Genomic DNA, 14659 nt, shown 5'->3' with positions numbered 1-14659 from the left:
AATGTTACCAGAAAGTTCTGTTGCAGTGGGCACTCATACATTCCTTGCCTTCCTCGGTCATCTACTGTTTGGCTGCTCAGAAAAGAGTCCTCCTAGTCAGATCTTTCTCCATAAACAGTCACACGTATTCTAAAGATATTAAGACAGTTTATCATGCCTTGTCCCTATGGGTGTTTCCAGGAGCTAGGTACAGCACTGCCGATGAAGATGTCACCCTCTATTGCATAGCACAGAAAGTAAGAGTGCTTACTAACCAAAGTCTTGTTCTTTAGCAGAAACACCTAAAAGCAAGGCTCACTCACCCAGACTAAGCACTAGGATTAGGTCAGGACTGCCCCTCTATCTTTCCCTGTAGGCAGCACCCCAACGTTGGAAGCTCTCCTTGGGGCCAGGCACAAGGACAGAAGAAATCAAGCAGGACCACTCATACCTTTCACAGTAATCAGTTTCAGACATTTGAAATCACCATTACTTAGCCCTGAAAAGGACTTCAAAAAGAAACATGCTGACAAATTCACATGAAAATTGTCCAAAATGACTAACATGGTAACAGGCACTTAGGTAAGCAAGCCAGCTACTCAGGTTGAGGCAACAACATGGCAGTGGAAGGACTTCTACAGCTAGAGTATTAAGAAATGTGCCCGCAGGCATCTTTGAACAAATTCAAAGCAAAGACAATTTCTTCTTTTGCAAGCAGAAGTACTGCAATCTAAAATGTCAGATACCTTGCTTTTAAAGACTTTTCATATGAAAGGGCTTAGTAGGAAAAAAAAAAAAAAAAAAAAAAGGTAAATTACATGGTCACTCTTGCTTGCCCAGCTAGAACGTATGAATATTAATCCAGCTTTAAGCAAAGCAGTTCAGTATCTCCTCTTCAGCCACTCATTTGAAGACACTGGAAATACAAAGACAAGTGTCTGAACGAAATGCTGCAAGGCCTTTTCTAGCAGCTGTTGCAGCCTGCCTATATGCTACTCCTTCCTCTGTTGAAAGAGTAAGTTTACTAAATGTTTTTGCAAGAGATTTGTGGGACATGGTATTTCTCCCTTCGAAAGATAGTATCCTTGAAAGAGAATCTCCTACCTAAAATTTCTTTTCACATCAAATAATCCATAGAAAACATAAGACCTCTTCAGACTGGAGTTCTTGACAGAAAATGGCATAAAACCCAACCAAAGGCTCTCCCAAGCCTTCCTGAATCTTTGGAAAATATTAAACTCTACTTAAAGTCTAATTTACACATAGGAATTTGTTTTAATTAAAAGTAATATGGAAAACTGTTCTTGTTACTTATATATACTTATTTGTATGCATGAACACACAGAAACAGATAAAATCCCCTTTGTTATCTTAAGCTATCGAAACACAAGTAAAAGCAGCATGAACTGGCTGTTTAATGACGAATTTCATTTGTCATTAACCTGAAATTATGATTCAACACTAGCTGACAACATAGTTCGCTTCCTGTAGGGCAGCTCTCGATAGAATCTTCACCTTAAACTTTGCATACAAGTGTTAAAACTCAATATCAGATTTACTGATCTAAAGATACCACTATGAAAATGAGTACCAAATGAAAATATTTCGAGAATAAAGACGTTGAGCTTCTACATGAGCAAATGGAAAGCAGAAAGGTGGGCCACTAAAGACTGTTTGTTAATCCTCTGACTTCAAGTCTTACCATATTTTTGCTGTCCCTGAACAGCATATGTATATACTCAAACAGAAAAAAACAGCACCACTTGTCTATACAGCCACATCCAATTGAACTGCTACAACGCATGCGAGATGGAGAAAAACAGCAAAGCACTGCTTCAGACCTGGAGCTACCTTTACCACTTAAGCAAACACTTTATATAACTATACCCTCATCAAACACAAGCCTTCTGTCTTCACTTTCAAAATCCTTCATAACTTTTCCACATACCTTATCTACCATCTCAATCATTTCCCAGTCAAGATCAATTTCTGCTTTCAGCATTCTTTGATGACAGTCTGTACTGATTGTCAGATATGAATATGTGTCTGCTATTCTGACAGTCATGCTTGTGGGCTGTTCTCCACTGCTTCCACCAAGCTATTACATTCCTTCAAAACCTTCTTTGTAATGCCTCATAAAAGGAACAGTGCTTAATTGTCTGTATGCTGATTCAAATAACTACTTGGTTTCCCCGTGCCCCTGTAAGTGCTTGTATCTAACAGTCTCCCCTGATTCCATAATTAGGTATCCTTGGGGTAGAGAGAGTTTTCATCTTCATATACATCAGCATATTCCTGATGCACTGTGTCCTGATTGAAGGCAAGGACTAGAAAGTGAAGCAGTAATAGAGATAACACATTTCTCCTTGAATTTCCTCATTTGCGTCAGTTCCAAGACTAAAAACCACAGAATTCAAGGTTGAACATAAAGAATATTAGTCTTGTGGCTAGTTATAATGTCAGGGAGGTGAAGGAAACAGACACAGGCTTGTCCTTCCCAATTTGCACAGGCTGAATTTACAGCCTCTGGTTTGGGCACAGAGATACTGTGCCATGAAGGGGGGATGAGAAATGAGCAAAGAATTTTGAATAGCTTTAAAAAAAAAAAATGTTAGGGTAGAAAAGAAGAAAGTTAAGAAGGGTCCAACAGGACAAAAAGGAGAACTCTAGGAGGAGAACCAGCATCAGCAGAGATTTAGCAAGGGGATTTCAATTCTCGATAAAAATCCTGAGATTTAATATATAGAGGTAAGTAATGAGAAGGATGTAATATTAGAACTTCAATCACCCTCTAAAACAATAGATAACACTCATGAAGAACAGTCTTATGGGAGTCAATTACCATAACTTAATAAACACAAGCCAAGCGAACTTCAGAACCACATTTAAGTGTGTAAGAACACATTTCAAATTATACTTACCAACACATTTCATTAATTCAATAACATTATAAACAGCCATACTTAAAGCTCAGTGCTGTAGAAGATTACATTCAGGAGCAAAAAAAACAGGCACAGTTGCATTAAGCTGACAGATAACAAAAAGCAATGCAAAATGCCTCACACCAAATTGCTACTTCAGTTACTGGCATTAACCAAAAATCATAACCAAAAGAGCACATACAAAGCATGTTCAATAGAACACTGCTTTCATCACTGCAAAGTTCTGTTCCTGATGCACTTAAGTTTCATTTTCTTATAAAGTAGCCATATTTATTTAACATTCTGGTTTTGGAAGTGGTAGTATCACCCGTAGAGAAGGAAAGAAAGGAAGAAAAGCACAGAAAAGAGGGGAAAAACAATAACCTTCAAAAAACTCCAGCTTCAAAATTCACTAAAAGCAGCACTAGTTCTACACTGTGGATTTTGTATATTACTAGGTGAACTTACCACTTACATAACACTTCTGCTTAGAAAAGAAGAATATTAGCATAAAACTAGAAGCTGAGCCATTACTGTCTGCTCCAAACTTTTATCTCAGCTGAGGAGGAGACACTGCAATAGCATAAACAACCAAACTAACACTGAAACTGAATTAACAATGACACAGCATCAGTGAGAGTAAAGCACAGACACACAAAAGCATTTCCAAGGAGGTAGCACTCTTCAAAAATATACAAAGTGACATAGGTTTTTTTGCTCACAAAAAAATCTGTAGGGTCCACTGGACAATAGTTTCAAACAATGCCGTGTATTTTAATCCCCATACATCTTCAAGATAAACATTCTTTGGAACAGTCCCTTTCCAAAGAATATACATCACACTAAGTTGAGGTCAGAAGCTTTATTTTTTGCTCAGGTGAAATTATGCATGTGCTCATTAGAGGTATCACCTGAGGAAGGAAATGCAGGATCAAGCCAATAAATTTTTGGGAACTGAACTAAGCTTCCCTGCTAATATGCTCTTTGCTGATATGAAGTTCTTGGCAAAACAGTTCCAGTTGGAGCTAAGTTCACTGAAAGCTCCTTTTACTAGCATTTTCCATAGAAATATTCTATTTCATTCAGGTTTTCTATTCACTGATTACAAAGATTTTTATGACAATTGGTTTTAGCCAAGTATACTGTCACACTGGCAGTTAGAATACAAGAATTTGTCAAAACATTTTCTTTTTATAGAACACTTTCAAATATAGTAATTTAAGAAATAAAATTCAAGCTGTCAACTTTTTAAACCATATCCTCAGAAAACAGCATAAAAGTGTTTTCATTTACATTCTTGTTAAGTCAAAGATAATCCTTCTATGGCACAGACCCAAATTTTACCCTCCTGAGTGTACATATCACTGAATAATTTGTTCAAACGTCAGTTGCAATTTTCAAAAATCCTTTCTTGCCTCTGAATCTTAAACATCTGTAACAAATACTTGTTTTGAGAGTGCTTTACATTTGTGATACTTGACCTTTTGCTGTATGTACCACAAAATTTAAGTTTCAAATACCATGCAAGCAGGAAATCTGATCATTCCAGCAGTAGCCATCTGCATGGTCCAATATCAAATATTAGTTCTAGGTTGCACAAAGTCATGGGTTACACATCTTTTTCCACAACTTCTATAATTAGTTGTAATTTGCTGCTTCTAAAACACACTTCTCATGCAACATCTGGCCTCAAAACCTTACCTTAACATTGGAAAAGTACTTAGCATTTGGCTGTTGGTGTGCCTACACGTGTGTATATGCACATGCACATAGCTTAAGTGTAACTACAGAATGCAAGCATATGCTTTGTGGGTGGCATACTTAGGACTAGAGATTTCTACTCCAGCAACAAAAGCCTTTTAGCTCTGGAACTTTAAAAGAATATTACAAGAAATATCAACATAATGGAAAAGTGTTTTCCAATGTTCTTGCTGGCTTATATCTAATTATTGATGTTAATATTAACAGCTCATCAAGCATCCTACCAAACACTTGAGAGTTTTGCACAAATTGGATTTTTCTTTTGCATGATCCTTAATATAACTGGAGGACTCTGTTGAAATTGAAATGGGAACAACACTTTAAAAAAACAAACAAACCAAAAAACCTCTCTAGAATTAAAGCACCACACTGACTAAAAAACCAAGTTCAACATTCACATAGCCAAGTACTTTTTGTTAACTGTTAGACGTATAATATAATCGAGCCACTGCATATTTCAGCTTCATTGTGTCAGAAGAAAATCTTTCCTGAGCCTGTGAAACGGCATAATGAAAAAATTATTGCGAGCAACTGAACAAAGAGCCCTTTGAGACCCTTACATGTAAGAAGTCTTCCAAGTACACTCAAGCAAGTACTGTAACTTCTAAAGGGAAAAGTTACACTCCAGGATCTTTAAAGCACTCCTTCAATAATAACACCACATCTTTTGAAAAATGCCCAATGCCCAGTGGTGCGCCACACAGCTGTCTCAAGCAACCAGCACTGCTTCTTGGGAGGCAGAAGCTGGAAGCATGTAGGACGCTATACTGCTCTTGAAATCCATTTGTTGTCTAGTCATAGGAAAATTCTGGTAGAGCACTATTAACACACTTTTACATCCACAAGAACATCACTACAGCTAATAAAGAATTAGAAATATGCATAAAGGAAGATACTAGCCATGATGGGAATAACAATATTAGCCTCTCAGAAAATAACAGTGATCACAACTTCACATACCTCATTCTTCAGATGCCTTAAAAGAAAGTGACCTATAGAAGCTATTATTTTCATCAACCTCTCAAAGTTAGAAAAGCATTCATCATATTTCTTACCTGAGCTCCATCCTTTAATTTCAAGATGCATTCCATTGTATTGATAGTGATGACAACTGGTTCTGATCCCAATTTTGTCCATGGCACATGAATCCGAAGTTCATGAATATGCCCACTTAAAAAAGTAAATGGTAGTTTCAGCTCCTAACAACAACAAAGAGAGTGGTGAAGTGACTACTGAAACATATCAAAATTCAAGACACACCTGTAACTTACAATAATAAGGTTCTATGACAAAGCATAAGTTAAAAGTTATTCTCCCTCCCCAAATCAGCAGTGTGCCACAGGGTTTGGTAATTGGCTTTATAATCACATGCATACTTACATTACAATTAGTTTGTTCAAAAGAGACATCTGGATTACCATGTCCTTGATAATAAAAGCCAGTTTAAAACCACCTCTCTTGCATGAAGCTACTGCAAAATGTGTCACTATTCAAGGGACAAGTACAAATGAACCAGGTGAAAGCAAATACATGAACTAATATGCAACCTGCATTATTCTGAAGAACACAAATTTGGAATTAAACAAACACTGACAAGACCACAGCAAGGCAATTTCTTCCAAAATATTTTAGTACTTTGAGCTGTAAGAGCTCAGTGCTCTTAAGATTGGCCACAAACAAAAATGAAGTCTATACAAAAGCTATGACGCACTTACAACAAAAAGTTTTAGTAAAAAATACTGAAAAGGTTTCTTTTTTTGTTAGATACATGTTTAACTGGCCCTCTTATTTTGTGTAATTATAGTTTGTACTCTTTTTTCCTAGTGTTAAGATAATGTTAAAGGTTAAGGAAATAAGCTAAACAGAAGATTAGAGGTTTGGCAAAAACACTAATTGAATCAAAAATCAATTCCATCAACCAAAGATTTACTTGGTGCACTTTGTTTGACCTACAAATTAGAACTTCTGTGTTATACACACAGTAAATCAGGTAAAATGCTTTCCATTTTCAATACTTGTAATATGAATTAAAACAAAAGTGACATTAAAATGGTTGTGTTAAAAAAATATAAAAGTGTTAACCTTAAGCTGGGCACTCTAAATTAGGCAATGCCAGAAGTAGAGTTACAACTGCTATTCTGATTTGACTCTCAGCTCATGTATTTTATGATGTCCGTTCTAAAAACATGATGTCATATTGTTTCTTCTGCAGAATCCCTACGTAATTCAATGATCAGGACGGAGGCACTCACTAGAGAAGCGATTCATCTGGTTTTCTTGTTGCTTTTTTATCCACAGCATTCAAGGTGTTGCCCCATTCACAAACTGCTCAGTAAATACAAAGTTACTAAATTCTTCATTGGCAAAACCCAGACTCTTCCTCACCGAGGCCCAACTTGGATGTCACACCGCTTTAAAAACTGGTGCAAGTCAGTCCAGAACTCCTAATAAATGCCTGGCACTCCATCCAGTCAATGCATATAGGCCAGATGTCTGTGGGACAGTGAGCCACCTGCTACATGCAGCTAGTCAGCAGGAAACACAAGGTGCAGGGATTGAGATAAATTCTTTGGATCTCAGGTAGGTACCACTGAACAGCACATTGGATGCTTTCATCTACTTTGGATCCAAAGGGTTGAAATTTCCCCAGCCGCCCCAGGAGCTCTCCTGGGAAGCACAAGCTTAACGGATATCAGACAGAACGGCCACCTGCAGCTAGAGACCTGGTCCAAGGATTAGAAATCAGATGTAAAATAATGAAACTAAGTGCCTAGTGCAAAATAAAGAAACAATGTTTTATATTACATCAGAATTTTAAGTCAGCATTCTCAATACTAAGTATTGTAATGATGAGGCTTCAACGATGATATATCTTCTTACCTTTCTGATCTCCCATCACGACATTTTTGGCTACAAAGGTTTAAACTTTTAATGGGGGGAAAAAAAACAATGGATGTCTTCACTTGGAGTTATAGCCTGGTGTTCGGGTCTTCATCTTAGATGCTGGGAACTATAGGTGTGAATCTTGTCAGGGTGAGAAAGGCAGTGAATCAAAGTCTCCTAGATGCTGGGCAATAGTTTTGGCCATTAGGTTCTTAACTGCTGTGCCTCTTAGTAAGCTCAGGGACATAAACCTTTGTTCAGAACTTCAGAATTTACCTGGCAAAACTGGGCAACCCGGGGCTTAAGCACCTTTGCACCTCAGCTCAGTTTAGGTACTTACATGCTTTGTCTCAGTAGTCATATAAATGAGTAGGAGTTAAATACAGAAGGTCCATGCAACTCTGAGGTCAAGCAGACAACTTGCAAGGGAATTTCAGATACACACATCTAGAAGTGGATCCAGAAAGCCTGTTTTCCTGCACTGCTTTCCCCTAGACTTATCCCTGCTGTATAGAAGTTCTTCATGAATAAAATTTGAGGACAACTGGATTTTGCATTTAGTACTTGACATATATTATAAAGTCTACCTATAGAATATTTCTGTGAAGCTAGTTAATTTGCCTAACATCTTGAAACTGTAATTAAATCTTAGTGATATGTTTCAAAAACCCACTAAAAATTTTTATTTTTTTAAGTAGCTACCATGTCACAAGTTCACAGTTGCACACTACTGCAACTGTGACAGGTTAGCATCCTGAGATAGCCTCTAATTAGTCACCCAAAAGAGAAGTCAACTATTCTTATGCATTAATACCTAACACCATCACAGAGACAAGCGCCATCTCCATTCTATTGCTGATACCTCTTCAGCCTTTCTACTGGTACCACAAAAACATTAATCTTGCATCCAAGAGCTAAGAGTGGATGCAGTATATTCACTGCTGACAAAAATCTTCAGAGAAGACTACTACACAAAATCATAGCTCTATTTCTTGCAAAGTACAGCCTTCAGTTTGTAAATTAGTTCTTGGGTTTAATGAGCTTTCATGAACAGAGTTTCAAAAAGAAAAAAAACACACTTCATGTCAGGGAAACTCTTAACTCAGCCATGCTTACAGAAAATCACATCTAATCTCAAGTCCCCATTCCAAGAGATGATAGTTATAGACCTTCTCATAAAAACAGTTTGAAGAAAATTGGTAATTTGTTTTTACAAAGTGTTTTTTCTTCATCTCATTCATAAATGTACTGAAGGATTTTAGCTAAAAGCCTCTCTCCTCAAAATTCAGCCTTAAGCCTACAATCAACACAAAATTTTAATCCAGACAATTTCAGTTAAGGCACCGAAAAGCAAGTACTGGGCAGTTTAGCTACAGATGTTGCTACACTGGTCACACAATAAATGAAAAAATACCTTATGTCCCGCAGCTTTTTGAGGGCCCACAGAAATAAATGATCAAAAAAAATATGCAACCTAAAAATACATTAGAACTTGAGACAGTGCTTTCATGAATCAAGACAGTGAACTATCACTATTAACAGTAATAGAAATAAATTCCCTTTCCAGACTAGCAGATATGTAATTTTTATGTCACTCATCAATACCGCAATGTTTATTTAGATTCTGACATGTGCTCACAAGTGTAAGTTATGAGTTTACTTCAAAAGGCATTCTAGAATAGACATTTTTCCACTATTTGCTGGATGGCTTTAACACATTCTCTTTTTTGTCTAGCTAACTGCAAGATATTGAAAGAAACTGAAGACAGTTCTTCTTTTCAAAGGAATTTAGATATAAATGTGGTCTGACATTATCCTAATTGCACAAGCAAGTTTCCTTAAAGCAATGTAGAGAAATCTTTGTTGTGTTGTTTCAGTAGACAATACAAATGTGTGCCAAATTTAGTAACTTGTTCATAATATAACAAAGACTATTTTTATTCCTCTTCCTTTCCTGTGCAATCTTTCCCCTTTCATTAAGTACTGCATGAAATTCTTAACATATCTTTTGTACTTATGACTGATTAGACTTTACGTTTTAGATTTTACATTTACGTCATACAAATCCATCAAAAAATTATGATATGGCTGAAAACAAAGTCCTGGGCTTGACACATAAATAACTGATCGACATCATACAAGACTGCAGACTAGATGATCATAACTCCCCTTGCCCTAAAATCTCCCCTTGCTCTAAAATACAGGACTCTCCCCAACTTAGGGGTGATAGGCAAGTACTGTTTCCTCCATGTCAGTATTAACTCAAATACCTTTTCTTCACATTCGAGGCTGCATTTCACAAGTAACCCAGTGGCACATAACACACTCACTTAGAGTAAGGATATTTTAATGCCCTCATTTCCTTGAAATTATTTTAAGCACATTACCGTTTTTCACATTTCTTTCTTTCTAAATTCTTTCAGGTATGAAAAGTCCACACTACAATAAAACTCAAAAGTCTTTAGATCAAGTTCTCCTTTGTCTTCCAATCAATCAAAGACCACTTCATCTTTCCCTTCTGAGTTTGTAAAGCAGCCAACATAATAAGCTACAATGTTATGGAAATATACACAAGCAGCATGAAGAGCTCACCATGTATCTTACCTCTTTGGTACCACTGTGTCAACAGAAATATTACACACAAGCTAGTTACCAAGTTCATAGGTAGTTCTGTTACCTCTGGTACCATAGTGACTTCACATAAAAGTTGCCAAAAGTGCTTAAAAGGCTTTTCCGTAAAACAATATTTAACTATTAAAGTATAATTATAAAATACTTTCTTGAAGTAGTTTTTGTACAATGTGCCAGTTATTATGCCTAGATGGAAAATTTATTGGAATGCTTAGTCTTTTAGCAATTGAATCATCCAGGATAGGAAAAAAACTAATACCAAAATTTTATCAGATTTAATCTTCAGCTAAAGACAATAATTTTAAAATTAACTGGCTATTCAAAGAGTGACATAATTACGTACAAAAGCTACATTGTACCTAGAAGGTTGAACCCAAGTACAAAGCAGTACTCAGCTTTCACTACAGACTGGTATTGTCAAAAAAAAAAAAGGGGGGGGGGGGGAGGACAAAAATGAAGAGCTATTGCAATACCATTCAGCTTAATTTAATGAGAGCATACAAAACATACCTAAATACACATAAAAACATGCAAAGTATTTTTAGGTACTAAAATGTTCTCTTTGGGTTTGATAAATCTTCTACATCAGCAGCTATATTATATGTGATTTCATAAGGTACTGGTTCCAACTTGGTCCCTAAAATACTTTAAAGTAAGATCTTCTAGAAGGCAGACAGCAGTTTGCGCTCTGTTCTCATTTGTTCTTCAGGATTCTGTTTGGTGGCCCGTAAGGGCGCAACATTCCATGGGAACACTAACATCAGCTGAAGTGCAAGGAGTGAAAGGAGAAAGCACAGACTTGTTCCCAGACCTGCTATAAGGTGCTTTGTCCAGGTAGTTTGGCACCTATGCTAATGTTCCTAAATAATCACGTATAGTTCCACAAAAGCTGGAATCCTCTGAAAATGTTTAAGACTCCAGACAATTATATCGAGGGTACATGCATTTGTATCCAAGCATGAAATTAAGGCTGCATTCATGCCAGATAAGGAGCAGGGAACCATGCTGGGGATAACAGCACAGGACAGAAAGGATGTTAGAAGGGAAAAGCAGTGGAAGTGGTTAACTTTGTATATCATGGATCCATTCAGGCAGAGAATCCAAATAAAATAACACATCCTGGTAACTTTTAGAGACTTTAGCTTTTCAGGGGAGCTCCCTGCCAGCTGCAAAGGCTTGAGGACATTGTATTACCCCATACTACATACTCAAAGAATTTTGCTGAGCAAGCATAAAGCAGCATCCCTTCTGCAAAAGAGAAAGACACCCTAAATACAGTCTGTTGGTCTAGGGAAGTTCCAAAAAATAGTAAGAGCCAAAAATCACTCTGAGCTAAATTTTGCTTTCATCACATATTCACATCCCCATTCAAGCTGGTAAGACATGAGCACAGGTAAAGGCAAATGTTGCCATATATACAAGAGCCATGACAGCAACAGATTGCGCTGGATATTTAGGTACCTAGCAGATACATAGGCAGACAAAGATGAAGCCAGGGATCACCTACCAGCAAACTGCAGCTATTTGAAAGGGAACAACACAGATGGTAGCAGCAAAATCCTAACAGTGCCAGGTAATATAGCAAGTCTGACATATCCATCCCAAGTCATCATTTGTTATTAGGACAGACTTTCTCCCTACACAGTATAGCACTGGAACAGTTTACCCAAAGAGGAGGTTTTCACAACCAAGACAGGAGATTTCAAGACTCGACTGGAGAAAACCACAAGCTGATCTGACATAATGCTGGCAACAGTCCTGCTCAGAACAGAAGGCTGGACTACATGACCTCCAGAATTCCCTTCTGATCAACCCTTCTTTGATTCCATAACATACACATTTTAAAAGGCTTTGAATATTCACAGGAGGAACAAATCCTACACAGCTGCAGCCTAGTATCCACATAAGCTGTATGGACAAGCGGTACCAAGAAAATGAGGAACCAAAAGACTTGAGAGAAAATACAGAGGCCACCAAATACTTGAAGGAAGACAAATCAGGCTCTTTAAAGAAGCACAGAAAACAGGACAGGATCTCTTGAAAGATTGTTTCCTCTTCCAGAACAGGATCAGAGATACTTAATTAACCGTAAATATTTATTTCACATTTTAAAAAGTCTCCCCTGATAGAAACCATGCAGTCTCCTCGGTCTACTCCAATGCCTCGTAATCCGATTAAGACGTGAGAAAATTTTCCTTGATGTCCAATCTAAGTCTCCCTGAGTGCAATTTATTCCATTCTTTCTTGTCTCATCCATAACACTCTTGCCCTATCTTGTCTCACCTTATTTTATTCAAAATTAAAACCACATTCCCTGTCTATTTTATTCTTCTTTCAATGGCCATATTGTCTAAATCTCCCATTATTTTTTGCTGCATTTCTCTCAGCTCCTTCAGTTGGACTACATCTGGACACAGGACTCTAGTTAAGACTCGCTACACCATACACAACAGAAAACAGCTTTATCTATCTCACACACTCAACTCCTCAAGTTGTCAACTCAGATAAACATAGAAGGAAACAGTCCCTCCGCTAAGACTTCGCCAGTTCATATTGACAGCAGGCTCCAAATTCTGTATCAAGTGTTTTACTTGGTCAAGCTTGTCTTTTTAAGGCTGAGTTTTACAGAGCCTCTGATCTAATCCACACAAACCAGCTGATCAAATCTGTCCCTTAATTACTCCTGAAGTTTAGATACAACTGGAGTGATGAAAACTGGAGTCATAAAACAACACAGAGAACACAAATCTGTGTTTAGTATGCATAATTAAAAAGAGATCCTACTTTACTTTATGACATTTTGAATTAGTTACTACATGCAATTAGTAAATATGACTGGAAAAGCAATTTAGTTAATGTTCATACTGTAAAACAATGGTTACTGAAAGAAGAAACATGTCCACAAAAAAGCCTTTCTTTTCACACCCCGTAACTTACAGAATATGCAAAGAATTACCATTCATTACTAAACAAATGCACAGAATTAATGCAAGAATAAATAAATGCAGGGAAAAAAAAAAGGACTTGCATAAGAAGAAAAACAGTGAGTACTAAACAAACATCTATCTGCGCAGACCAATGCAAATTATTTAGTCAACTTTTTTTAAGTCAAAGACACAGACTGTAACTACTGTAAACATAACATACCTGTTCAAGTACATCCAACTTTAATTCAAGTTTACTAAGTACAACATCTCCTCCCCAGAGTGACAACTGTAGATCTGAAGGCTTCAAGTTCTTTATGTAGCGATTCACATAACTCATCAAAATAGGAGTTACATAGGACTCCAGCATTCTGGAAGCTTTCTGTATTACAGGTCAAGCACTAGGAAAAAAGACAAGACAATGAGGTATTATTTATAAATCGGTCAGCCCAATTTTTAATAAAGCAACAGTCACATTGTTTGGACATATGAAAAATTATATTTCAAATTCTGCTTTCTAAACACATATGCCTATATGTAGAGACACATATACTTACATATAAAGATGAAATATATACCAAGATGAAAGCACATCTATTTGCATTTACGAATTTCCAGCTTATATACATATATATATTGGAACTACTAACTGGCTTGCTCACTATCAAAAGAAAAGCCAACCCAAACAAACCAAAAAACAGAGAAGGAGGTCAAGCAGTCTACCATACTTTCATACAAAATTTAAGTGACAGAAACCCCGTCACTTTTAACTGATAAAAGTCCATACTAAAACATCACCTTAGGGACACCTCAGCGATCTGATACCTCGAGTATCGCACACATGGCAAAAATGCCAGTTTCGTGCCACCGTTAACTCTAAGCAACCCAAAACCCTTCAAAGGCAAGCTAAAGCTAGTTACCACTTGCCACCGCTCCCTCCCGCCCCCCACAGCACCCCCGCCCTCTCTGAGGAGACCCTTCCCCGCCCTCACCAACGCCGCAGCCTCTCCCGGGCACCCCCCGCCCATACCTTCGGGACACCCCTCACACCTCCCTCCCCCAGCCCCACGCCCTCTCATGACCCCTTTACCTGCCCCTCCAAACACCTCCGAGGCTCCGTGCCCCCCGCCCAGCCGCCGCCCTCACCGGGCCGGCCGGGTCGCGGGAGCCCCGCGCAGGCAGCTCCAGCGGCTCCGGCTCCGCCGCACGGGCACTTCCGGGTTCTCCGGAGCGTGTGCCCTCTTCCAGCGTCCGCCGCCTCCCACGTCCCGAGAGGGTCTGAGCTTGCGCCTGAGCCGGAAGGCTTTGGCGGCAGCACCGAGGCGGGACCGGAAGTCGGCCTTGAAGCCGGCGGAGGTCACGCGCTCTGCCAGGAGCTGGCGGGCGGGACGGAGTGGCCGGGCGTTGTGCCGGGGAGGGGGCGGGGTTTGCTGCGGGCGGGGCGGGGCGGGGCGGTGGTGGCCGTTAGGGAGGTGGGAGGGGTCGGGAGGGAACGGCGCCAGGGTGGGTCGCAGTGAGCGGGAAACGGGCAGGCGGCAGAGCCCGCCGGGGCCGGGGTCC

At 38.7% G+C, this 14659-nt stretch overlaps 1 protein-coding gene across 10 annotated transcripts in view; it reads right to left on the bottom strand.

Moving 5' to 3' along the window:
• The window catches only part of VPS13B (vacuolar protein sorting 13 homolog B), a 491276-nt gene extending 476904 nt beyond the window's left edge, over positions 1-14372 (bottom strand). For 8 of the 10 annotated variants that reach the window (XM_075495027.1, XM_075495031.1, XM_075495030.1 and 5 more), the window contains exons 1-3: positions 14190-14372; positions 13323-13500; positions 5717-5860 (exon numbers count right to left, since the gene is read on the bottom strand). In XM_075495027.1, the coding sequence (XP_075351142.1) occupies positions 5717-5860; positions 13323-13469 (291 nt within the window). In that variant the 5' untranslated portion in view covers positions 13470-13500; positions 14190-14372. Of the gene's footprint in view, positions 1-5716; positions 5861-13322; positions 13501-14189 lie in introns of those variants that run through there. The other 2 variants (XM_075495035.1, XM_075495036.1) reach the window with 1 other exon arrangement.
• Between the last annotated feature and the right edge of the window lie 287 nt (positions 14373-14659).

This window comes from Mycteria americana, chromosome 2 (assembly GCF_035582795.1).
Source record: "Mycteria americana isolate JAX WOST 10 ecotype Jacksonville Zoo and Gardens chromosome 2, USCA_MyAme_1.0, whole genome shotgun sequence".
Lineage (NCBI taxonomy): Eukaryota > Metazoa > Chordata > Aves > Ciconiiformes > Ciconiidae > Mycteria > Mycteria americana.
This window is presented reverse-complemented; position numbering and strand designations above follow the sequence as displayed.